Source organism: Trichechus manatus, unplaced genomic scaffold (genome assembly GCF_000243295.1).
Source record: "Trichechus manatus latirostris isolate Lorelei unplaced genomic scaffold, TriManLat1.0 scaffold00010, whole genome shotgun sequence".
In the NCBI taxonomy this organism is placed as follows: domain Eukaryota; kingdom Metazoa; phylum Chordata; class Mammalia; order Sirenia; family Trichechidae; genus Trichechus; species Trichechus manatus.
The window spans coordinates 29,743,988-29,769,822 of record NW_004443946.1 but is presented as its reverse complement, the minus strand read 5'-3'; the positions used below and the strand labels follow the sequence as shown (position 1 = coordinate 29,769,822).

At 44.1% G+C, this 25,835-nt stretch overlaps 1 protein-coding gene across 1 annotated transcript in view; it reads right to left on the bottom strand.

Moving 5' to 3' along the window:
- Positions 1–25,835, bottom strand: part of LRRC74A (leucine rich repeat containing 74A) — a 127,122-nt gene that overhangs the window by 88,465 nt on the left and 12,822 nt on the right. The window contains exons 5-13 of the mRNA XM_004371124.1: positions 24,487–24,583; positions 18,126–18,175; positions 17,677–17,758; positions 12,370–12,455; positions 11,700–11,894; positions 7,893–7,988; positions 5,662–5,808; positions 2,725–2,832; positions 1,742–1,827 (exon numbers count right to left, since the gene is read on the bottom strand). Of these exons, the coding sequence (XP_004371181.1) occupies positions 1,742–1,827; positions 2,725–2,832; positions 5,662–5,808; positions 7,893–7,988; positions 11,700–11,894; positions 12,370–12,455; positions 17,677–17,758; positions 18,126–18,175; positions 24,487–24,583 (947 nt within the window). The remainder of the gene's footprint in view (positions 1–1,741; positions 1,828–2,724; positions 2,833–5,661; positions 5,809–7,892; positions 7,989–11,699; positions 11,895–12,369; positions 12,456–17,676; positions 17,759–18,125; positions 18,176–24,486; positions 24,584–25,835) is intronic.

Below are 25,835 nucleotides of genomic sequence, written 5' to 3'. Positions count from 1 at the left end.
CACCTGAAATTATTCACGTGAGCACTTTGGGGAGGGAGCGTGAACTGTAGGGGGAGATAAAGAGAACCTTCAGCTTCTCCTTGCTATACTTCTGTGGGCTTAGAATTTTTACGAGTAGATACTATCGGCAACAACAACAAAAAGATTTATGCAAAAATACAAATGATATCTCTGCTTTTCAATCACAACTAATAAAGCAGCAGTGTGTGATCCGAGGGGCTATTTGAGTGTCCACAAGAGCCTCCCGCCCAACTCTGAGACTCGGGGACCCCGGTCCCAGTTCTGCCTTTGATGGCCACATGGCCTCACCTACAAACCTGGAGAGGTGGTGCACCTCCAGCAGAAGCTGAACTTGGAACCTGGCCTCATGGCCTCTGCCTGGGGCGCTTTGCCCCAGCTCCCCAAGGGTCAAGAGGCAGCACTTTAGGGAGGGCAGCCAGGAGGTACAGGACAGAGACATCTGAGCAGCACATGAGTGGGAGGCACCATTGGAGGGGTGCAAGCCTGAGCCCTCCTCTGACACCTCCTTGTCTGGATGGCAGTGTCACCGCTGAGTGACCCCACCAAATGCCAGTCGCTTTACATGTATTTCTGCATATAACCCTTCAGTAACCCACTTGGGTGCCATGGTTATCTCCCCCATGTTAAAGACAGGGAATTAAGGCTCAGAGGTTGAGGGTCCACCCACAGCCACACCGCTGCTAGTAGCAGAGCAGGGTTTGCACCTGAGCCACATGGAAGGCACTGAATGAGGCAAAGGAAAAAGGTACCTGGGGAAGGGGTTGTGGAGCGGGATGCTGCGGGGACCTCCTTCTAGTAGAGTTCCTAAGCCACAGGGACCCAGTGGGAGCCCCAAACTCTAGACCATGCTTGGGTGGGAGGCAGCTGGTGTTGGTGAGGAGGTCTAGCACAGTGGGTGTGAGCCCACTCAGACTTGGGTCAAAGGCCAGTGCTGCCCTTTTCCAGATGTGAGGTGCAGATGCTAAAGCTCAGCGTCATCATTTACAAAGTAGGGGTGATCACAGTGCTATCACTGGACACTGGGAATCAGGTCCCAGTGCCTGTTGAGTGAGTAGCAGAATACTTGGCACGTGGTGAGGGCACAGTGGGTGCTGGTTGTTGTGATTGCTGTTATTGTGGCCTTTTCCATCTCATCAAGAAATTCAGTGTAACTCATAACCCGCCTCACTCCCCAAACTGCAGCCCAGCTGAATGGCCTGCGGTTCCCCCAGGGCACCAAGCTGGCTGGCCTACTCTCACTACAGCGTCCTAGCTGCCCTCTGCCTGGGCAGTCACGCCTCTTGTTTATGTCTGTCTGTCCTGCCAGACTCAGCTGAAACATCACCTCCTCCCACCCAAGCGGTAGCTCCTCTTTGGGCTACCATTGTATGCAGTCTCCCTTACTGTTCCCTCCAGTCCCACGGCCTACAATCTGCTTCCTAGTCTCACCTCCTATTGAGCAGTGAGCAATGGGCTCTGGCTGTTTCTGCCCTACGGCCCCAGCATCAAGCCCAGCAGCCAGCACACAGTTGGGGCTCACTAAGCTAAATGTGTGGATTGAAGATAAGGAGAGTAAACAGTAGGGCTGGACTTGGGAACCAGGAGAAAGGCAGCCACTTGCCGCAGGGTTGGGGAGGCCCTAATAAGAAGCTGAGGCCAACCCAGCCAGGGCCCCTTGTAGACAGACAGGGCCTGTGTAAGCTGGGAGCTGCGTGGGGGTGGCCAATGGGCCTGGGCTGACCTGAAGTCCACCATGCCTGTCTTCTTCTCATCCAGCTTCTTTATCAGTTCCCTGATTTGGTACCGGTTCACAGGTACCTTGCTTTGCTGAGGAGGGGGGTGGAACATATGAAGTTAATGGAGTCTTCTTGCTCAACAGTTCTTTACCATGCCTCCATCTCTCTCTCTCTCTCTCACACACACACACACGCACACATGCACACAATGCCTCACTCCTCTTAGGACCATGGATGACAGCTGAGGGCTCAGAAGAGACTGAACCCACGATATGGAGGGGCAGGAAGGAGCCCCACCTATGAGTCATTGCCCAGACTCCTGAAGGTCTCCCTTCTCTAAGGAGCAATAAGGGTGAAGGATATCAGAGGTCAGTGAAGTGGGTGGCCCTGGGGTGGTCAGGAACTGTCCTTTGCAGCATGGTGAAATTCATTCTTTCTTTCTGTTCCCTAGTTCTGGCCAGCCCTCTTGACCATGGGCCTGAACACTGAATGGCCTATCTGTCTTTGTCTGGGACCCATTCAGACCTTCCCCTCCTGAGTCCTATTCCCTCAGGGCCCAGCTCCCTCCTAGGGCTGCTCTGAGGGCCCTCTTTAAGTCTGCATTTCAGGGAGCCTTCAGAACCTCATCATATGGGGTGAGGAACGTGGGATTTCCAGCACAACGATAGGGCCAAAGGTGGAAATATTGGGTGTTTGGAATGTAGTCTCATTCCTTTTGTTATCTGCCTAATAACCAAACACAATGGAAAGACTACAAGATGAAGAATGTGTGTCTTCAAGTGGTGTCTTGGGTCATCAGTGGCATCAAGCCATCCAGCTTAGCGAATGACTCTCAGCAGGGGTGTTGAAGGAGGTCTGAGTTTCCCTCTTGGCCTAAATAAATGAGGTGAGCTGCTCACAGCCGATCCCAGGAGGCCCGATGAAGTGCGCTGTTTCTCTCTCTCTCACACACACACTCACACACACACAGCACCAGGGATCAACACACCTGTATCATTGCTTTCCGGAACTCCCCCACAGGCATCGTCATCGTTCCAGCAGGGTTCAAGCTCTTGAAGAAGTCTAAGACTGTGATCTTTTGCTGGTCCACATAGGTCTGAGAGAAGTAGGAAACACCAGGAGTAAACACATGAATGTTATAACAACTCTTAACAGCTTACCGCCTGCCAAAGGGTGACCCAAGCTCCCTGCCCTAGAAAGGCTGAGGAGATTGTACGAAGGCTTGAGTCTCCCATATGTTAGCAGTTGTTTAATATCAACAGCCCTGCACAGGCCGAGGTGCAGCAGCATTGCATGTCATGATGGTTCTCGTGTGCTTGCCCAGTTTTGAGTAACCCCCACCTACCACTGAGCAGAGTCTCCATGCCATTCTAAAGATGAGAGGGTTGAAGTCAATGCTATGAAGGTCCCACAGCATCAAGGGAATAAAGGCTGGTGGTCATATTTACATATAACATTTAGTTTTGAAATTACCTCTGTTAAGACTAGTGTAGAAGATGCTACAGTGTAGATGGTGGGTGAGCTGTTGTGATCTCAGAGATCAAAAGACCAAATCACAACCATGTACCTACTATACCTTGTGATGGGTTGGACAGATCCTAGGAATTCATGAAATTCTCATAGTTCTCACACAAATGTTATATGGAGGCATACTTTGTTAGGGTGTTAAAAAAATAATATTTCATTTTTTCCATTTAAAAATGTTACCTATTCATTGTAGGACAATTTTAGATCAGTATAAAAAGAAAAATAGCCCTTAAATCCAATCCCATCTCTCAGAAGTAACATCTTGCTGTGTATTTTTCTTCTATCTATCTATCCGAATCATCTTTCTTTTGCAATACTGTTTTATAAAAGTTCTCTACACTGTATTAGAACTTTGTGAATACTTTTTCAATGTCATTAAAACATTCTTTTGGAGTCCTTTTTTAGTATCTTTGTTTCTCTTCCTTCCCAGTCTCAGAAGACCTCAGGCAAGGCCTTGCTGTATTGCTAAATATTCCTGTAGATGACCTTGTTGTTGTTCTTGGGTGCTGTCCAGTTGATTCCGACTCTTAGCGACCCTATATGACAGAGTAGAACTGCTCCATAGGGTTTCCTAGGCTGTAATCTTTACGGGAGCAGATCACCAGGTCTTTTCTTCTGCAGAACCACTGATAGGTTCAACCGCTAGCCTTTTGGTTAGCAGCTGAGCATTTAACCATTGCTCCACCAGGAGTAGGGCTCCTTGTAGATTCCCTACTCACATGGAGTCCTCAGGGGTCATTCCCTGGTCCCCTGCTCTTGTTCCCCACCCCTACCTTCCTGGAGCATCCTGACTCTCATCCTTCTGGGATGACCCCAAAGCCTACATGTCCAGTTCCCCGTCCTCACCAGTTGTTGAACATCCCATGCTGACACCACACGGGTACCTCCATCCAGCATATCCAAAGTGAATCTCATTTGGCTCAATTCTACAAGCTGTACTGAGTGCTATGGCAGACATTGTGGGTGAACCCTCAACCCCACTCCAGTCCCTCACAGCTGAGGCTGGAAAGCTAAAAATGGACACTTCCCAAGTCCCCTTGCTGCTGGGTGTTGGAGGGCCATGGGTCTGGCCAAGCAGTGTGTGAGATGTATGTGTGAGACAGTTGTGGGAAGCTGCGGGGGTGGGTGATTCCTCGCTGTGCAGCTTCCTGATTATGGCAGAAGCAGCAGCCATCTTGGCAACCCATTTTGGGTGTTTTGCAAACCAAGTTTCCCCTTGGTCCCAGCTGAGGTTATCTTGTAAAAATACTTGATACCCGTTTACCTTCTAGAACTTAGACACAACATGCCAGAATGCCTCTGTTTGGTCCTGGCACTTGAGGCATAGAGCAGACCAGTCAGGGCCAGGGAGCAGACCGAGGGGCCCAGACCCTGCAGAATCTGCATTTGTACAGCAGCATCCCTGTTCCTGGTCTGTAACCTCTGGGGGCTCCTCACTGCAACCACATGGAGAGAGGCCGGTGGTGGAGAACACCAGACCCAGGTTTGGGAGCTGCTCTGTGAGCTGATTGCACTAGATGAGCTCTGACGGCCCTTTCAGTCTAGTGTGCTCTGATTTTTTACATCTTCCCCCTGTGCTTGCCAGAGACAATGTAACAAAAGACTCTAGCCAGGTCCAGGTTACCTCGAGTGATAAAGCACTCGAGTGTCCCTCTTTAGCTGAACCCCCAAATAGCCATCCTGACCACAGGGGTGTCTAGGCATCCTTACTAGCTGTTGGAAAGAGCCGGAGTTTACTGGGTGCTTATTATGAGCCCTGGTGGTGCAATGGTTAAGTGCTTGGCTGCTAACCAAAAGGTTGGCAGTTCGAACGCACCCTGTGGCTCCACGAGAGAAAGACCTATCTGCTTCCGTAAAGATTACAGCCTAGGAAACCCAATGGGGCAGTTCTACCTGTCACACTGAGTTGCTATGAGTCAGAATCAACCTGACAGCATCTAACACATAACAAAAAATAATATACCAGGCATGGTTCTAAGCACTTCACATATATTATCTAATGTAATTTTCACAGCAACCCTATTATGGTGGGTGCTATTATCCCCATTTTACAGGTGAAGAAACTGAGGCACAGAGTGCTTCAGTGACTTGCCCTAGGTTGGTCGTACATTTAGCAAGTGATAGAGCCTGGGTGGTAGAATCCCTCCTGTTCTAGACCCTCCCACTTCAACCAGTTCTCAGCTCTTCCCTTCCTCTGGGAGTGGAGAAGCACTGTGGAGAAGTCTGGTATCTACAGGGAATGTTCTATGTCTGCAGTCCAAAGAACTGAGACGTTCCTTGTCAGAGAGGATAGTACAGACACTTTGGGGAGGGGGATCTCTGGATGGCAGATTTGGTGTTAAAGGGCCAGCTTTCTCCAAGGGTTCCCGGGGGCTCTGAGAGGAAGGCAGAGGCTCACCTGGATTAGTTTCATGGGGTTTGTCCATAGGAGGGTGGTTTTCTTGCTGGAGAGGACTTGCACTGACCTGTATATTACATCCAGCTGGGGGTGAAGGGCACACACCCCATCCAATATTTTCACGAACTGCTCAGACACCAGCACATTCTGTGGGGGGAGAGAGGGGACCTGTCACGGAGGCATGGCCCTGCCATTGTACCATCTTCCTGCCTGGGCCAGCGGGCCCCCCTTCCACCCAAGCTAAAGTCAGGGTGTTTTGTCTTTTCCAGTTTATTCTGCAGTGCTGCTTCTAGGTTTTTCAGAGCTTCTGATTTACCTTGTCGGGTTCTTTCATGATTTTGATCATATGTTTTAATTGAGTGCTGGTGGCTTGTAACACACTGTCAGCTCAGCTCTGCTCTCAGATGGTGACCGTAAGTTTCTGTACGTGACGGATATGTTACAACTATGGAGTCACAACTGGTCTTTAAACAAATATTCTGGAATGTCCATATCTATGTGAGGGTTTTTCTTCTGAGCAGGTGCCCTGGGAAGATGACCCCTTATTCCAATAATCCTGTCATGGTTCAAAATGAATTGGGAACTGTCTTTTGGAGGTGCCCTCAGAGCTGGCTGATGGGCCACAGGAGAAAACGTGCTCTGTGAGAGAGAGTTCAACCAAATTTGGCTCAACCAACTTGATCAACTCGCTTCATTCCTCAGATGTAGTTCTGGGTGGCTTTTGGCTTTTCAAAAAATTAAACCGAGGCCTATGGGCTGAAGAACTACCCTCTTCGTAGATATTCTAGAGAAAGTTCTAGAAGCATCTACAATGGAGGAATTCCCACATCATTTAGAGTTATGGCAGCATAGTTGACAAAAGGGAAGGAAAGGCTAATTCAGACCTCTTTCTTCTGGCAGGCTTGTTATGTGGCAGTGTGATCACAGCTAATGGGTTTGTGTGCCATCTAGTGTTGAAACAGCCCAATTTCTAAAGTTCTGCAAACACACTCAGGCAGTGCCCAGGTCTATGCCTTCCAGCCTGCACTTCAGGGAAAGAAACAAATGCCACCAAAATCTCAACCCATGTCTGAGACTCAGAGGCAGGGTGGAGTAGGGGTCAAGGTAGCATCCTGGGGTCAAAGTCAGAACTGTAGGAGGAGGGTGGATAGAGGGCTGCAGAGGAGAAAGACCCAGCAGCTCAGGCAGGGAGGAAGAGGTGAGGGGACAAAGTTAAAAAAAAAAGCTGTAATGTTTGTAATGTTTTATAATCTGTGGCAAATATAAATTCAAATTTTACTTGTCGCTCAGTTCTAAGGAGCTGGAATTTAAGTATTACAAATTATCACTGATATTGCAAGGCATTAAAATCATATTAACAAAACATCATATTTGTTACATAAAAAAATGTAGAAGGGCTTTAACACCATGCCTGTATCGAACTCTTGTACTCCAGAGTACGAGGTAGAAGCCCTGGGTCTACTTGTTGTGTTTCTCACTTGCTGTGTGGTCCTAGTTAAATGACCTAACCTCTCTGTTTCAGTTTCCTCACATGTGAAATGGCAAAATGAGGAAAAGTACTCGACCTACCTCTCAGAGTAGGATCAAATGAGATGACATATAAAAAAATCACTTTTGGGTGAAATGTATAAAAATTATAGACAAGCACAGCATATTATTGTTAATACCAGCTACCACTTCTATGGTTATTCAAGTCCACTGTGGTACGAGTATCTGGCAGGAGTCTGAAGTCACCTCCTTGGGCTTTCCACCTTCATTAAGGGCTTTCATCTTCAAATACTACTCTGAGTACAGTAGGCCAAGTCATGAAATAAAAATATAAGAAGGTACATGTTTTAATACCCATATTCTAAAATTTTGTGATTCTGGAACCATTGTGAGATCCAGGACCACCCGTCAGCAAAGCCGACTGTAAATGAATTCTGTTTTGGGGACTTCATGCCTTCCGAGATGGTGTTTCCTTTATTTCTCTTCTCAAGTCCACCCTCAGAAGGTTTTCATGTGTTGAGATCCCAGGATCTGATAAATTATTACACACTGTCATTAACTAAACGGCTACCCCTTCTGAATGGACCCCTGGAGAAGGCAAAGTTGAGCCAAAAGGAGTGACCTTCTCACGGAGCATTTGTGGGAGGGCCTGTGAGAGGCAGAGGTACGAGCACCGGCAGACACAGAGTGGCATGGTAGCTGCCTCGCACTCTGAGGTGAGCAACTGCCATTTGATCACTTACGGAAATGTCTAGCTCTTCCATCTTGGATTTGGGGTTCCTCTTGATGGACATGATAAGTGAAACAGCCCCCTCCATTGTCATAGGGTTCAGGAAAAGCTGTGGGAGGAGTGATGAGACAGGAGGAGGCTGAGATAGGGCCAGGAGAGACTGGCTTAGACCATGCCTTCATTTTTTCCCACCAAAGCATAATATCTGTCTTCCTCCTAGACTTCTTTGTAAGCACCTGGCTCCCCATCCATCTGTTCATCCATTCGTCCATCCACCCATCCATTTGTCCATCTATCCATCCGTCCATCCATCCACTCACCTACCTCACTGCCCATCCTTTCACCCAACAAACATTAATGGAGGCCTGCCATGTGCCCACCACTGGATTAAGCACTGAGGGACATAGGCAGTCATGAAAAGGTTCTGCCCTCAGGTAGCTTATATTCTAGTGAGAGAGACAAGCAAGCAAGCAAAAGGTGTCAGAAGCGTGATGATGGCAGTAACGGGGTACACATGGGGTACTGTAGGAGCAAGGAAAGGGGCAACCAGCACGGGGGAGAGGATACTTGAGCTAAGCCTTGCAGGACTAGTGGGGATTGGTCAGTTCTGAAGAGGGGTGGGAGGAGAGTGCCAGAGGAGGGAATAAGACATCCCCAAGAAGACAAGAGTTGGCAAGTGCAAAGATGCAGATGTGCAAACAGCATGAGGCGTTTGGGCAACAGGAAATGCTTTGTGAGGCAGGAACAGAGGGAATGTGGCCACAGAGCTGAGATGGGGCCAGATAATGCAGGGCCTTGTGGGCTTAGCTAAGGAATCAGGATGTTATCCTAATGGTGCTGGAGCCACTGAGGCGTGGAATAGAGGTTAACAGCAGGGAACATGGAGGCCAATAGCTCTGCTTACCGGCTATGTGGCCTTGCATCAATTCCCTGACCACTTGGTGCCTGCCACCTAGGACTACTCTGAGAACCCAACAAATCAACTCAAGCAAAGCATTCAAGGTGCCTGGCACATAGTAAGTGGCCAACGGATGCTAGTCATCATCATCAAAGCCTTCCACCTGCTTGAACACCTACTGTGTGACAGGTGTTTTCCAGGCTGTGACATGCTCCAGTGAGAAAAGACAGACTTGAGCTCTGCCCTCGTGGGGCTTAGCATCTAGATTCCTTTGCCCAACTCACTTCCCAGTGGCAATTCCTCATTTTCTAGGATTAGCGAAAGGAGGGCTCGGGCTGGATATAGAGTCCTGGTGGCAAAAGTTGATGTGGCCTCAAGCTATGACATAACTAAGAAATAGGTTTTAAGCTTTTTTTCTTTCAGTTCTAAAATACTAAAAACAAAACAGAACAAAAGAACGAAAATTAAATATATTAAACTAAAATGTATTTATTACATGGGCACACTGGTTAAGCATTTGGCTGCTAACCAAAAGGTTGGCAGTTCAAATCCACCAGCCACTCCTTGGAAACCCTACAGGCAGTTCTATTCTGTCCTATGGGGTGACTATGAGTCAGAATTGACTCAGTGGCAATGGGTTGGGTTTTTGGGTATTACATATTGCATGATCATTGTAGGGAAGTTAGAAAAGAGGTAGTAAAAAAAATGCTTTAAATCGCTTATATCCAACTAACCAGAGACAGCCCCAGTTGCCATTTTGCTGAGGCAAATTTTTTGGCTTTTAATTCAGGTTCTCCTTAAAACATTGGCTTCATACCATTACTGAACATTTTGATCAAAGATTCTATAGAAGAATCCTGATCAAAAAGGAGAAAATGCAGAACAGAAATTCAAATTCTTACAGAATCCAGACTTTCTGGAGCAATGAAGCTAGATGAAGCCCAAAACTATTGCCTTGAGATAATCTTTAAACCTTGAACCTTAAACCAAAAATATCCCCTGAAGTCTTTACACCAAACAATAGTTTAATTAGTAAGGAGTGACTGCCTTGAGCATTGTGCTCTTTTAAGAACACAAAATGATGACAGCAACTCAAGATTATAGCAAATTTAGGGGGCAGTGAGTTTATGTTAATGGGGAGGAACAGCTCCGAAAAGGGGGGTGAGAATGGTTGCATAACTTGAAGAATGTAATCAATGTCACTGAATTGTACGTGGATAAATTGTTGAATTAGTGTATGTTCTGCTGTGTGTATTCTCAACAACAAAAATTTAAATAAATTAAAAAACAAAAAACCTTGGTTTTATTGGCCACTGAGACCAAATCACTTGCAGCCTGGGTCAGTCTGTCTTCTCTGAGTTACACCTGACCCCACTCCACCCAGGCTAGGACTTTCCCAGCTCTCCTGGTCTGGGCACCATGCTCTATCCACCAGCCTGAATCCGATTTCCTCTTGTCACCTTGCCAGCTCTGAGGTGGTCATCCTCTCTGATGGCTGGCTCATCTTCACTGATTCCTAACTCCCATTCTTCTTCCACCAGGACCCCCTTGTCTGTAGTCCCCCTGAGGTACCCCTACCTTGAGGGAATAGGAGTTGCAGTGGAAAGCCAGGTCGAGCTGGCTGCCTCTGCCTTTTGCTTGTTGGGTGGCCCGAGCAAGTCATAGAGCCTCAGTTTTCTCATCTGACAAATGGAGCTAATAGAGCCCACTTTGTAGGTTTGGGCAATGAATAATGAGGCAAATCACCTGGCTCGTGGTAGGAGCTCCAGAAAGGGGAACTATTAACAGAAGTCTTCATCTTTCACCTATTTTCCAACTGCTCAGAAGCCTTCATAATATAAATTGGCATCTGCAAGCAAATTCATTTATAATGAAATAGGCATTCATACACTCATTTAATAAATATTCATGGAGCCCTGGTGGTACAGTGTTTAAGAGCTTGGCTGCTAACCAAAAGTTCAGCAGTTTGAATCCACCAGAAGCTCCTTGGAAACCCTATGGGGACAGCCCTACTCTGTCCTGTAGGGTGGCTATGAGTTGGAATTGACTCGACAGCAACGGGTTTGGTTTTGGAGCATCCTCTATATGTGCAGCACTATGCTAGGTGCCAGTGGTATAATAATGGGCAAAACCAAACACAATCTTTGTTCTTATGAAGATTTCACACTATAGGGGTGACAGACATGAACCAAATAGTCACTCAAATGAGGGTGTCATTAGAAGGTGCAGTAAGTTCTGCATGAAGGAAGTGAATGTGGTTCTTGAGAGCAGACAGCCTAGACTGAGGATTCCATGGGATTTCCGAGGAATAGCTGCTTGAACTGTGCTCTGAAGCACAGAGGTAATTAAAGCTAGTGGAGGAAGCGCAGGGAGAGAAAGCACTCAGGCTGAAGCACTGTGACAAAGACCCCTGGTAGGAAGAAGGAGATGAAAGAAGACTAGTGAGGCCTTGTGTGGAGAGCGGAGACAGCATGGGGGTAAACTGAGGCTGGAGGGGCACGCAGGGGTCAGAGAATTGGACTCGAGCAACAGGAAGCCATTGGAAGGTTTAAGCTGGAAGATGGGATGGGAAGTGTGGGGTCAGATTTGTGGTCACAAACTATGCTCTGGCTGCAGGGAGGAGAAAAGCCTGGAGTCGGCCCAGATGGGAAGAAGGAAGACAGGTTAGGAGATGATAGCAGGGCGCCAGGTGACAGACGAGGGTGACATTGAGTTTACAGCAGAGTCAAGAATATAGACATATAGAAAAGATGAGAGAGATTTTCCCAAGGATTCTCTCTGCAATATCCAGCCCCATCACTCTGCTGCCCCTACTCCAGCACACACACGCACACACACGCGCGCGCGCGCGCACACACACACACACACGCACGCACACGCGCACACACAATAGCCTGTTCCCAGCTTAGGTAAAGACTGTACCTTCAGGACTTTGAGGCTTTCATTGGACTCCATTCCTCTGCTGATCTTGGCAGCTCCATCGTTGGTAATGTCGTTGCTACTGAGATCTAGGTAGGCCAGGGAGTTGTTGAGTTTGATGACCTCCCCTATGGCCTGAGCCCCGTTGTTGCCAAATCCATTCATGGAGAGGTCCAGTGTCTTCAGGGTCACATTAGACTCCAGAGAGAGGGGAGAACAGTACTAGCATCAAAATTGCATGTGGCTCCTCCACCCACACTGGCCCTGATTTCTAACCCTGCCGGCTTCCAGCCTGGGCTCTCAGTGGTTCTCGGAAGAGGCAGGTCAGCCAGATCTTTCCAGATCCCTCCCAGCTGGGCTCAGAGTCCCAAGTACAGGACTCCTTTGTGTGCTGGTCATTCCCTATCCCCTAATCAAACTACCTTCTTGAGGTGCCCCCAAAGATGCTGCCCCGACTCCACAGGGTGAATTTACCTGGGTAGGATTTATACTAAACTATAAAGTATATCCAGGAATTGTGAAAGAAAGACAAACAACATGAAAAGCAATTGATGAGAGCTTAGTATGCCCTCATCAGGGGTGACCATGAGGAGCAGATTCAAGATGGTGGGGATGGGGGTGCCCTGGCCGTCCTCACTGGGGCTCAAAACTCCACGCCCAAAAAGCACCTTACCCGGAGACCATTGCACAAGGCCACAGCGCCCCGTGTATGGATATGATTCCAGCTCAGATCCAGCATCTGGAGCCCTACATTGAGGGCTGGAAGGAGGGGGAATCATCTTAGCATTCCCTGCATACCAAAGAATCACATCCAGAGTTCACAGAAATTCATGACATTGGAGACAAGGATTGCTCAATGATCATGCAAAGTAAAATAGTGAGGTACTATTTTTTTCAGTTATTAATTTAAACACAAGAGTGTCAGATGAGCTCCATCACTGGCAAAGATGTAAAAATACTCATATCGCAGGTGACAAATAAATTGGTAGAATCTGTTTGGCAAATATTATCTGGTCACAGATATTTTCTCATTAAAATGTGCACAGATATTTTCTCATTAAAATGTGCATGCCCTATCACACATCAGTATCACCTGTGAGACTCTACTTAAATGAGACAGTGCAGAATATGGGAAGAGCTACATGCTTGTAGATATTTACCATGGCATCACTTATAAAAGTAACATTGGTGACTTCCAGAGGAAGGGGTAAGTTTTTTGTTGTATTTTTTTTCCCCAGTTGCTGTCGAGTCGACTCTGACTCATGGCCATCCCATATGTGTCAGAGTAGAACTGTGCTCCGTAGGCTGCTAACCAAAAGGCTGGAGGTTCAAGTCCACCCAGAGATGCATCAGAAGAAAGGCCTAGTGATCTACTTCCGTAAAATCAGCCATTAAAAACCCTATGGAGCACAGTTCTACTGACACACGCAGGATCACCAGGAGTTGGAATTGACAGGATGGTAACTGGTTTAAGGGCTAAGTATACAAAAAATGGAGCTCTGATGGTGCAGTGCTTAATCATTCGGCTGCTAACCAAAAAAAGTCGGCAGTTTGAATCCACCAGCCGCTCCTTGGAAACCGTATGGAGCAATTCTACTCTGTCCTATAGGTTCGCTATGAGTCGGAATCGACTCAATGGTAATGAGATTGGTTTTCTGGTTTATCATTCTTATTTTTATTTGTGGCGGAGCAGTTATGCTGAGGACACCTTTGGAAGGAGAGGCTAAGGCACCTTTGAGCCTTTACTGAATGGGAGGACTCCCCTTCGGGCCTCAGGCCCAGGAATAATGTATTCTATTTATTTTATTTCATTTCATTTTATTTACAGTGTACTGTGTACTGATCATGTCTCCTCTTTTTCATCCACCAAGATGTGCTTTTAGTAAAGTGCACAACATCGTACATCATTTTGAGAACAGGCTTTCTTCCGTCTTCTCTTTCTCTCTCCCTCCCCCACTTCTCTTAACCCCTTCCTACTTTCTGCCCTCCCTCCTCTCTCTCTATTTATCCTTATTTCCTCTTCTCTGCCAATTACCTCGCTTATTTCAGTGATACCTTGCACACTTGCATCTTTTAATAAATGGCCACAAAATTTAAATTTTAATTCTTGTCTCACCACTTTCTAGCTGGTGACCTTGGAGGGTATTTATCCTCCCCTTACTTCTTTATCTTTAAAATGGAGGTATTAACCTGTATAGGGTTTTTGTGAGGATTGATGTAAAATGTCTATCATGGTGCCTGTCACATACACCCCACTACCACCAGCTGCCGTTGAGTCACTTCTGACTGATGGCGACCCAATGTGCATCAGAGTAGAACTGTGCTCCCTAGAGTTTTTAGTGGCTGATTTTTGGGAAGTAGATCACCAGGCCTTTCTTCTGAGGTGCCTATGGGTGGACTCAAACCTCCAACCCTTCGGTTAGCAGCCAAGCATGTTAGTCTGTTGCACCACCCAGGGACTCCTGCCTGTCATAGTAACCAATAAATGGCAGCTTTAATAATAATAAAAATGTTTCTAAAAGCTGCATATACAGTATGAGTATAACCATATTAAAATAGACTGTGGTCTGCCTCAGTTTACATTTATGACCTCAGTTTTCAAACGGAAACTCAAACTGCCCAGCGATTCTTCTACATTTTCCTTAGTGCATTCACTCTTTCCCTCCTAAATGCTCTCATAACTTCTTTCGCCTCAAACCTGTCAACCTCCACCCCACTCTCAGCTAAAGATCTTGCCTTGCATTTCACTGTGAAAATAGCAGCAATACAATGGAAGGTTCCTCAGCTTTCCAACAAGAAATCTACCAACCTATTTGCACCTGTACCCACTCTTGGCCTCCCACTCTTTCAGTGAATGAACTGTCCCTCCTGCTCTCTAAGGCCACCCTGCCATCTGGTTCTGGATGCCATTGCGTCCAGCCTCTTCGTGGACTTTGCTCTTGTCCACAATGACCTTCTCCCTCTTCTGCATCATCAGTTTCTTCTTCTTTCATTGGATTTTTTTTTCCATATCAGCATCTTCCATACTTGAAAACCCTCCCTGTACTCGATAGTACTCTGCTACCACCTCCTTATCTTTCTGTTCCAGCCCTCTTAGCAAGATTTCTGGGAAGAGTTGCCTATGTTGCTGATTCCACAACTTTGCATCCCATTTCAACTCAACCAACTCCAGTTGGATTTCCATGTCATCTACTTCACTAAAATAGTGCTTGTCAAGGTCACCAATGATCTCCGTGTTGCCAAATCCTGGGGCCACTTTTCTGCCCTCATCTTATTTGACCTCTAAGTAGCATTTGACACAGCTGGCTACTTCCTCCTTCTTGAAATACTTCTTTGATGCTTTTCACTTTCCTGGTTTTCCTCCTGTTCCTCAGACTCCTCCTTCTCTTCTGTGAACCCTAAAAATGTTAGAGTGACCCAGGGTTTGGTTCTATGACCACCCACTCAACTCTATGCCTAGATGATCTCATCTTGTCCCATGGTTTTAAATACTTCTCTATGCCTAGGACTCCTAAATTTGTGTCTCCAGTCCTAACCTCTTTGCCAGTCCTTAACTCATATACCAAGCTATCTACCTGACGTTTCCATATGGGTGTCAAATGGGCATCACAAACATTACATGGCCTAAATGGAGACCTTGATTTATAACTCCTGTCCCTCTATACCTGTTACGTGAGTTTTCCCCACTTAAGTAAAAGACACCACCATACAACTAGTAACTGAAGCAAAATGGCCACGAGTTAATCTTTCTTTCTCCCTTTCTCTCATTCTTCACTTCAGCAAGTCCTTTTGGACTTACCTCCAAAATATATTCTGAATTCATCCACTCTACCACCTGTACCCTTAGTCTAAGCTAGTATCATGTCTTGCCTGGACTTCCACAATAGCCTCTGGGTCTGTCTCCCTTCTTCCATTCTTGTCCTTTGATGCATTCTTCATACAGCTGACAGAGTAGTCCTTCTAAAATGCAAATCAAGTCACATCACCCCTTCCCACTTAAAATCCTACAATGACTTCTAGCACACGAATAATAAAATCCAGACTCCGTTCCTGCCATGGCCCATGAAGCCTAACCTGATCCCAGGCCCCTCCATGACCCTATGCCCTTCTACTCTCCTCCCTGTCCACTCTGCTGCATCCACACTGTCTGCCCCCATGTTCCTCAAACATGCCAAGCTCTGCTCTTTCCACCTGGAATGCTATGACTCCAAAATTCAGCATGATTATTTCCTTTTTGTTATCCAAGTCTCAGCAAAAAGCCACCTTCTCTGTAGGGTTTTCCTTCACTATCCCGTGTAAATGAGCATCGGTGGTTCAGTGGTAGAATTCTTGCCTTCCGTGTGGGACACCTGGGTTTGATTGCCAGCCAATGCACCTCATGCTCAGCCACTGCCCATCTGTGAGTGGAGGCTTGCGTGTTGCTATGATGCTGAACAGGTTTTAGTGGAGCTTCCAGACTAAGATGGACTAGGAAGAAAGGCCTGGTGATCTACTTCCAAAAATCAGCCAATGAAAACTCTGTGCATCACAACGGTCCCATCTGTAACCAATCATGGAGATGGCAGAGGACCGGGCAGCAGTTTCTTTTGTTGTGCAAGGCGTTGGCATGAGTCAGGAGCCAACTACACGACAGCTAACAACAACAACAGCCCTCCTACTGGCGAATAGCATTCACCTCATTTCTTTAGGAAAGAACATTTAGGTTATTTCCACTTTTTAAAATCTTTTATAGCAATGCTGCAAGGAACCTTCTTGCATATCACTCTGTGTATGTGTGAGAACTTCTCTGAGACATGTAAAGAAAAACTGCAGGATCATAGAATACATACATTTTTAATTTTACTAAATACTGTCAAATTGCTCTCCAAAGTGCGTTCACCTAGAAGATTGTGAATACTCTTCTTTCTTCACAGTGCCCAAAGTGTTCAATATTCACTGCCGTTAAAATTTTTACACGTTTGGTAGATAAGGAGAATCTTGTTTCAGTTTACATTTCTCAACTAGTAAAGAGGTTGGGCATTTGGGTGTCTTCTTTTGCTATAAATATGATTTGACTATTGTTCTACTGGGGTACTTATCATTGTCTAATTGATCTATAGGATTTTTTAAATCAGTATTTTGAACTCTAGTCTTTTAAGTCATATAAATGTTGCAAATATCTTCTCCCTGTCTGTTGCTTGCCTTTTAACTTTGTCCATGGTGTCTTTTATCATACATAAGTTTAAAATTTATTGTTGTAAAATATATGAATTGTTTTTGTTATAGTTTATGCTTACCGTGCCACATTTAAGGTCCCTTGGTGGCACAAACCATTTGCACTTGACTGTTAACCTAAAGGTTGGCAGTTTGAACCCACCCAGTGGTGCCTCAGAAGAAAGGCCTGGCAATTTGCTTCCATAAAGATTGTTGTTGATGTCAATAGCTGTCATCAAGTCAGTTCTGACTCATAGTAGCCCCTGTGTGCAGAGTAGAACTGTGCTCCATAGGGTTTTCAAGGCTGTGACCTTTTGGAAGGAGATCACCAGGCATGTCTTCTGAAGCACCTCTGGGTGGGTTCAAACCACCAACCTTTGAGCTAGTAGTTGATCACTTAACCTTTTATGCCACTCAGGGACTTCATAAAGATTACAGCCAAGAAAACCCTATGGATCAGTTCTACTGTGTAGCACATGGGGTCGCCATGAGTCAGAATTGACGCGATGGCCGCGGGTTTTTTTGTGCTGCTTTAATAATCCTTAGCCTTCCTAAGTTATTCCTGGTTATTTCTCTGTATGTTCTTCTAATCATTTTAAAGTTTAACTTCCCACATCTAGAAGTTGAATCCATTTAAAATGTATCCTGGGTGTAGTTCTCATCGCTTTTATAATCTGAACATTCAATAATAAAAGAAGAAGGAAAAGAAGGAGCAGCAGCAGCTCTGACAAGGGATCCTCCTCAAGTCCCTCCCTTCGCTGGCCCTCCCTCCACATGGGAGATTTACCCAGCATCTGTCCCAGCTGCTCTCCTCCCTTGTCAGAGAATTGATTGTGACTCAGATCCAGTTTCTTAATTCTGTAATTGGACTGGAGAAAGAAACAGTGGTAAGGGAGATTATTTTTCTCTTCTGTCTGCAAATATCTTATTTATCTCAGGCAGTGTGATGAAGGGTTCCCATACACCAAAAATTATGTGAGCTAGGGTACTAAGACTGAAGGCAGTTTCTTATTGTTTCTTTTTATTCATTATTTATTCAACTGTTGATGGCTGGCTGCTGGGAGAATTTAGTGCCATCCAAACAGGCCTGCCACTGACTGTGGCTTTTGTAAAGATCTGCAGGTCCCAACATTCACCAGCTCCCCTGAACCATGCCAGTGGCCCCACTTCACTACGCCCACACAGCCACCCAGGACTCCCACCCGAGGTCTCCCGGCTGCACCCCTTGCTTCTTACCGACATGGCTTGGCACAACAGTTCTGCGCATTCTTCTTTGAAGTTATTTCCTGTTGCGAGGGAGGTATATTAGCAATGCACTCCAGGCTACACTTCCCCTCCCCATCCAGATCCTAACCCTACCCGTCTCTTCCCTTGGAACAGTCAGATTAGAAAACAGTGGCAAGTGTTTAAAACAAATACTATATGGACACAGAAGAAACCAGGAGAAAAAAGACAACTATTTACCACCTCCTTTCATTTCTCTTCTCTCTCTGCCAGGACTGTCCGGGAAGTTTCAGAAGTTGGTACATCATATCCTTGGCATCCATTGGCAGCACCAACTCTTAGCCTAGTGCCGAAAGTCTGTACTATTGTAAAAAATGCTAACACAACATCTAAGCAGCAGGCCCGGGACTAGGGTGAGGAGAGTAAGGCCCTTGCCATGGATGCAAAATTTAAGGGATGCCAAAACTCAGTAATTCAGATACAGAATTTCTTAATGCAGTATTATTAAAAATCAAAAATACTGTAAAAAAACTGTGATAAACAAAATTTTCAGTAAAGACAGAATCTGACCCTGCACTTGCCCGACTAGGTCTTGCTCACCTCACCCTAATCTCATCCCTCTCAGATCCTGTTTGTATTTTGTTCATCATGATTTTTTTTTAAATTAAAAAAAATTTTATTGTAGTGAAATAAATGAATCAAAACATTTCTACCATTTTTACATGTACAAGTCAGTGATATGAACCACATTCACCATGTTGTACAACAATCACCACCACCTGTTTCCAAAGTTTTTCATCACCGTTAACAAAAGCTCTATATTGCTTAGGTAATACCCCGCCACCACTTCCCTCTCCCACCTGCCCCACCTAATCGCTAATGAACTTTGGTCTGTATGCATCTGCCTATTCTGAATATTTCAAACAATATTTGTCGTTTGTCTGACTTATTTCATTCAGTATAATGTTTTCAATGTTCAACCATGTCATAGCATGTATCAGAACTTCATTTCTCCTTATGGCTGAATAATACTTCATTGTATGGTTATAACGCATTTTATTTATCCATTCATCTGTTGATGGACACTTGGGTTTTCTCCTACCTTTGACTATTGTGAATAATGCTGCAATGGACATTGGCGTGCAAGTCTCAGTTTGCATGCCTGCTTTTGGAATTGCTAGGAGCGGAATTGCTGGTAGTTGCTGTGTGTTGGAATCGACTCGACGGCAACGGGGTTAAGGCAGTTTATATGTTCAACTTTTTGAGGTACTGCCAAACTGTTTTCCATAATGGTTGCACCATTTTAGATTACAAGCCCAATAGCAGTGGATGATGGTTCCAGTTTCTCCACATTCTTGCCAATACTCGTTGTTGTTATTCTGATTATAGCCATCCTAGTGGGTGTGAAGTAGTATTTCATTGTGGTTTAGATTTGCATTTCGCTAATGACTAATGACATTGAGCATCTTTTCATGTACTATTGGCCATTCATCATGTATTTTTGCATTAATTTTGATTTTTAAAAATATTGCATTAAGATATCGCTTATCTTCATTACTAAGTTGCCTGGCATCCCCTTACATTTTGGACCAAGGTGAGTGTCTCACTGCCCTCACCCTCCTGCCTGTCCTGCTCCCTGCTAAGCAGTCTAAAGCAGCAGTGATTTCTGGGTAATAAATGAACACAGAGCCTTGTCCTCAAATTTCTCCTTTGAACCCTGAAAGAGCAAATTGTAGAAGTTCTCAGGGAAAATGAAATAAAAACTCATTCATTTATCTTTACCTGAGGAGTTTTTGCAAGTTGCTTTAGAGTTCAAGAGATCTACTTTTACCTAGGTAATTTTTATAATACTTTAAAATGAAGGCATTGTATTTGAACATCTAGCTTTACTAGGGGGTGGTGGTGGCGGGGGGGATGGAGGCTTTCTTTTAAATGGTGGTTTCCTAAAAGGCAGAAAATGAAGGGCAATGGTGAAAAATCCAGTTAACTTGGTGGCAGACCAGCAGAGCTTTGCCAACTCTCTTCCACATGCCACTGGCTCTGTGAGAGCAGAGACAGTTGCTTAATCATCTTTGTACCTCTAGCACTTAAACAGCACTTGGCACATAACAGGTGCCCAATAAATGCTTGCTGAGTGAATGAATGAATGAATGAATAAATAGATACATCCATCGAAACACAAATACTTCTTTGGCTGTGTCTGGTACCAATGCAATTAAAATGAGATAATAAGTTAGTCAATGTATAGAATGAGATAATAAGTTATTCAAATTATTGTGTTCACATCAGTGGTTACAAATAGTGCAGAGCTGGCTGTAAGAGAATCATCTGGGAAGTTGACAAGGTACAGATTCCCAGATTTCTCCCCTAAAGATTCTGGTTCTGCAGCTGGGATCAGTCTGGGTAATTTGTATTTTTACAAAGAGCTTTCAGCAATACGTCAACATTATGTTAGAGGTCTTAGCTAATGCAACCAAAAACAATCATTAGGAGTTATAAATATTAGAAAGAAGAGCAGCGCTCTCATTGTCTGCAGATATGATAATCTACCTAAATAATCCAAGAGAATTAACTACAAAATGTTAGCACTAATAAGATAATTCAGTAAGTGGCTGGATAAAGGATCAATGTACAAAAATTAATAGCTTTCAGATATAACAGTAATAACCAATTAGAAAATGCAATAGAAAAATATTCCATTCACATAAGAATAAAATGTTAAAAGACCTAGAATTAAACCTAATATGCAATATGCAAGACATATACTGAACATAACAAAGACTTAAAGAATAGAGAGATAAACCATGTTCGTAGATGAAGAGACTCAATATTGTGCATATGTCAGCTATTTTCTAAATTAATCTAGAATGTTAAATGCAACCCCAACTAAAATACTAACAGTTTTTTTTCAGTGAAGCTTGTCAGTTATTCTAAAATTTAACTGGAGGAGAAACTTCACAAGGATAGCTAAGATTACTTTGAAAAAGAAGGTAAGATTTTGTTCAATCAAATGTAAAAACATTATATTATTATGTAACTAATATATCAATGACCCAAATGTTAAAAAAAAATTATAGAAATATTTGAAGAAAATCAAGGAAACTATTTTTATAATCTTGAAGTAGGAAACAGTTTTTAAGCAAGACTACAAAAATTAAATCCATAATAGAAGAGACTAATGAACACAATAAACTTCTGTGTAAGAAGACACTGCAAACAAAGCCATACAGTCTAACATTTAATGATGAATATCTATAATATATAAAGAATGCCTACCCCTCAATACTGCAAACAACTTCATATAACAATTGGCATTTCACAGAAGAAGTATAAATGGAAATAAACACCTAAAAAGATGCTCTGTCTCAATAATAATGTGGAAATGTCATAAAGATAATAATAGTGGTGAATATTTATTGAATACTTATTATGTACGAGGCACTATTATGGATGTTTTAGTTTTTTAATTTGCTCACAATCATTGTCTGAGGTAGGTAATATAATTGTCCCTAGGTTATAAATGTGAAAAAATGAGGCACAGAAGGAATAAATAACTTGCCCGGTGATACTGTTTATTTTATAAGCCAATCTATTATTTGGCTGAAAGGTGACCTCCAGGAATAGCTTCAGTTCCAAGTTCAAAGAGTATCTTAGGGTGATAGACTTGTGAGTTTCTCTAGTCTCTACTGGTCGGGTAAGTCTGGCTTCTTTAGGAATTTTGAATTTTGTTCTACACTTTTCTACCATTCTATCAGGGACCTTCTATTGTGTCCCTGGTCAGAACGGTAGGTAGTTGTAGCCGGGCACCATCTAGTTCTTCTGGTCTTGGGCTAGAAGAGGCCATGGTTGGTGTGGGCTGTTAGTCCTGTGGACTAGTATCTTCTTTGGGTCTTTTGTTTCCTTCATTTTCTTTTGCTCCAGTAGAGTAGAGGCCAATAGTTGGAAATTAATTTTTAACCTCACAAAAATGGCTATATCTTTATATTTAGTAATTTTGCTCCTAGGTATCCTTCCTGACACACTAGAACATGTACCCAAAAGATGTATGCAGAACAAAGTTCTTGGAATTGTTATTTGAAAGATCGAAATATTGGAAATGACCTAAATGCCCTCTTCCCAAATAAACTATGCTGCATCCAACCATGGAATACTACTCAGAAGTTCCAAAGAATGACATAAACTTATTTGTTCTGTCATGGTAAGAAATCCAAGATATATTTAGAGTACAAAAAAGGAAAACTAGAGAATAATACCTGACATGTAATAACATTTATGTTAAAAATATACACAGGCTGTAATTCTGTATTTTCTCTCGAGATACTTCTAAGATCTCTTTGTCTTAGGTATTTTCACTATGATATATTCAGGTGTGGATTTATTTTTATTTACCTTGCTTAGGACTCACTAGGATTCCTGTATCTGAGAATTCATGCATTTAGGAACTATCTCAGTTAGTATGTGTTTGAATATTACTTCTCCCCCATTCTCTTCTCTTTCTGGAACTCCTTTTAAGTATGTTTGGATCTACTCATTCTCTCTTCCATGTCTATTGTCCTATCTTTTATATTCTCTATATCTTTATCTTTCTATGCTGCAAAGATAGCTAAAATATCCTTTCAGGTCCGTAATTTTCAGTTCAGCTTTTTGTTGTTGTTAGGTGCCGTCGAGTTGGTTCTGACTCATAGCGACCCTATGTACAACGGAATGAAACACTGCCCGGTCCCGCGTCATCCTCACAATTGTTGTTATGCTTGAGCCCGTTGTTGCAGCCACTGTGTCAACTCATCTCATGGAGGGTCTTCCTCTTTTTCGATGACCCTCTACTTTACCAAGCATCATGTTGTTCTCTAGGGACTGGTCCCTCCTGATGACATGTCCAAAGTACATGAGACAAAGTCTTGCCAGCGTTGCTTCCAAGGAACCTTCTGGCTGTACTTCTTCCAAGACAGATTTGTTTGTTCGTCTGGCAGTCCACGGTGTATTCGATATTCTTCACCAACACCATAATTCAAAGGCGTCCATTCTTCTTTGGTTTTCCTTACTCATTGTCCAGCTTTCGCATGCATAAGAGACAATTGAAAACGCCATGGCTTGAGTCAGGTATGCCTTAGTCCTCAGAGTGACATCTTTGCTTTTTAACACTTTGAAGAAGTCTTTTGCAGCAGATTTGCCCAGTGCAATATGGCATTCAATTTCTTCACTGCTGCTTCCGTGGGCATTGATTGAAGTTGTCAAAGACTTCATTTTACTTGGATATACAATCAATTCAGCTATATCTAGTAATTTGCTGTTGAACATATCCACTGAGATTTTAATTTCAATAACTACGTCTGTTTTTTTCATTTCTAGAAGTACTATTTTTTTTTTTGTCTTTTAAAAATAATGTTTTGTTCTTTCCCCATGTTTCTTTGTTTTTTTTTTAAATGTTATTAATCATATTAATCATACTGTGCAGTTGGGTGCACTACATCTTAGTTTTTTTGGACAATTCCAGTTGATTAATGATGCCCTTCCTCGATTTGAATGATAAATAACATGGTTACTCTCTTTATAGTCTATATCTGATAATTTTATTTTCTGAAGCTTCTGACTTTGGCAATTCTCATGATGTTCTGTTTGCTTGTGTATTTTGCGAATTTGCACTATAAGCTCATCTTTAGTAAGGCTTTGTCTGTGGGAATCCCTCGCAGCCTGGGTCAAAAGTATATCCCTCCAAAGAGGTTTTCTGTTTGTTTCTGTTGCATCCCACGGGGTATTACCAGCATGGGATCACTTTTTAATGTCAATTTCTTGGCTTAGGGGTTCCAAGACCCTGCATATAATATAAATTCAAACCACAAACCTGAGTGAGGGCAGGTCTGTGGGTGCTAAAAATCTCAAGTGACTTTTTTTTCTAGTGGGAGAAACAGAGAGTAAACTAATTTAAAACAGGTGTATAGTAGAGGATCAGGTAGTAATAAATGCTATGAAGAAACATCAAACAGGGAAACAGGAGAGTGACGGCGACAGACAGGTGCTGTTTCAATACGGTGGTTGGAGGAGTCTTCTCTAAGGAGATGCCATTTGAGAGGATATGTGAATGAATAAGCCATGCAGATATCTGAAAGTAGAGAATTTCAAGCTGTATTTCAAGAGGGAAGCCTGTGTGCAAAGTGAGACAGAAGTGAGTATTGAGGAAGGTGGGGAAGCCAGTGTGGCTGTGGAGTGAGAAAAAGGAGGGTTGGAAGGCTTTTGCAGGGTGTAGATGCTGTGTTCTGGTCTCTGAGACCAGAGGACCTGGTCTAGTTCAATCAGACCTTGCGTCCTCTCAGCTCCTCCTGTTCTTCTCTTGTAATTCCCAAATGTCCTCTCGCTCCTTATTCCATGGGCTCACCTGAAAGCTGAAGATTCCAGAGTGAAGAGATATTTCTACGGAGAAAGCGTGAGATGATTCCGGCTCCCTCCAAACCGAGATCATTCTCGGAAATATTCTAAAAGGCAAGAAAACGCTTATGTATGTTAAAAACTCAACTGAAGGGCCTTCATTAATAAATGACGTCTGGGTGGTGTTACTTGAGGTCTGCACCAAAGGAGGAGCCCTGGTGGCGCAGTGGTTAGCTCAGCTGCTAACCAAAAGTGCAGCAGTTCGAATCCACCAGCTGTTCCTTGGAAACTCTATAGGGCAGTTCTACTCTATCCTGTAGGGTCATTATGAGCAACAGGTTTTGGTTTGCACCAAGGGAGTAGGGTTGGGGTAGGGACAGGGGCTAAGGAGGAATGGATTAGAAGGATTGAGGTAGTGCAAAGAATAGGAAGAAGGGAAGCTGGAAACCAGGTTCCAAACCTTGATCTTCTGCGGCCACACTGAGACCCTTGGGCTGGTCTGTTTCCCCTGAAGTTGGCTTCAATGACTCCCCAATTTCTGAATTTAGCCCTGGTACTTAAAAAAGCAAACAAATAAAAGCCAGTTGCCATAGCCTTGATTCCAACTCAAGGCGACCCTATGTGGTTCAGAGTAGAACTGCATTCCATAGGATTTTCAATAGCTATGATCTTTCGGAAGTAAATCACCAAGCCTTTCTTCTAAGGTGCCTCTGGGCGGATTTGAACTGCCACCCTTTCAGTCAATAGCTGAGCACTTAACCGTTTGTGCCACCCAGGAACAGCTTAAATCAGTTGCCATCAAGTCAAGTCTTACTTATGGCGACCTAGTACTTTTGTACTTGCAACTGCATAGGACAGAGTAGAGCTCTCCCAGAGGGTTTCCTAGGCTGTAATCTTTATGGGAGCAAATCGCCAGATCTTTTCTCCCATGGAATCACCGGTGGGTTCGAACCGGCGACCTTTTGGTTAGCAGCCAAGTGCTTAACAGCTATGCCACCAGGGCTCATTCCTAGTACTTTAGATAAGCAGATAATATTTTATAAAATTATCATGCCTTTATTTTCTCTGAAAAAGTTCACTTTAAGGCAACTATACAGAAGTAAGATGATCTATTTAGGGGCTTATAAGGTCCAGACAGAAATGGTTTCTTAGGGTTTTCCACGGCCACAGGAAGCGTGGTCCCCCAGCCAGTTCTGATACATGACACTCCTCTGAGAAGCCACTTCTAGAGGAGAGGAGCCCACAGAAGGATCGCAGACAGCCCGGGGGCCAGTCTGGGCTTGGGAAAGGGCCTCTGGGCTGGTCTTGAGTGGGTTCTGAGCCCCGAGGTGTGGTGGAAGCAGCAGTAGAGAAGGCACC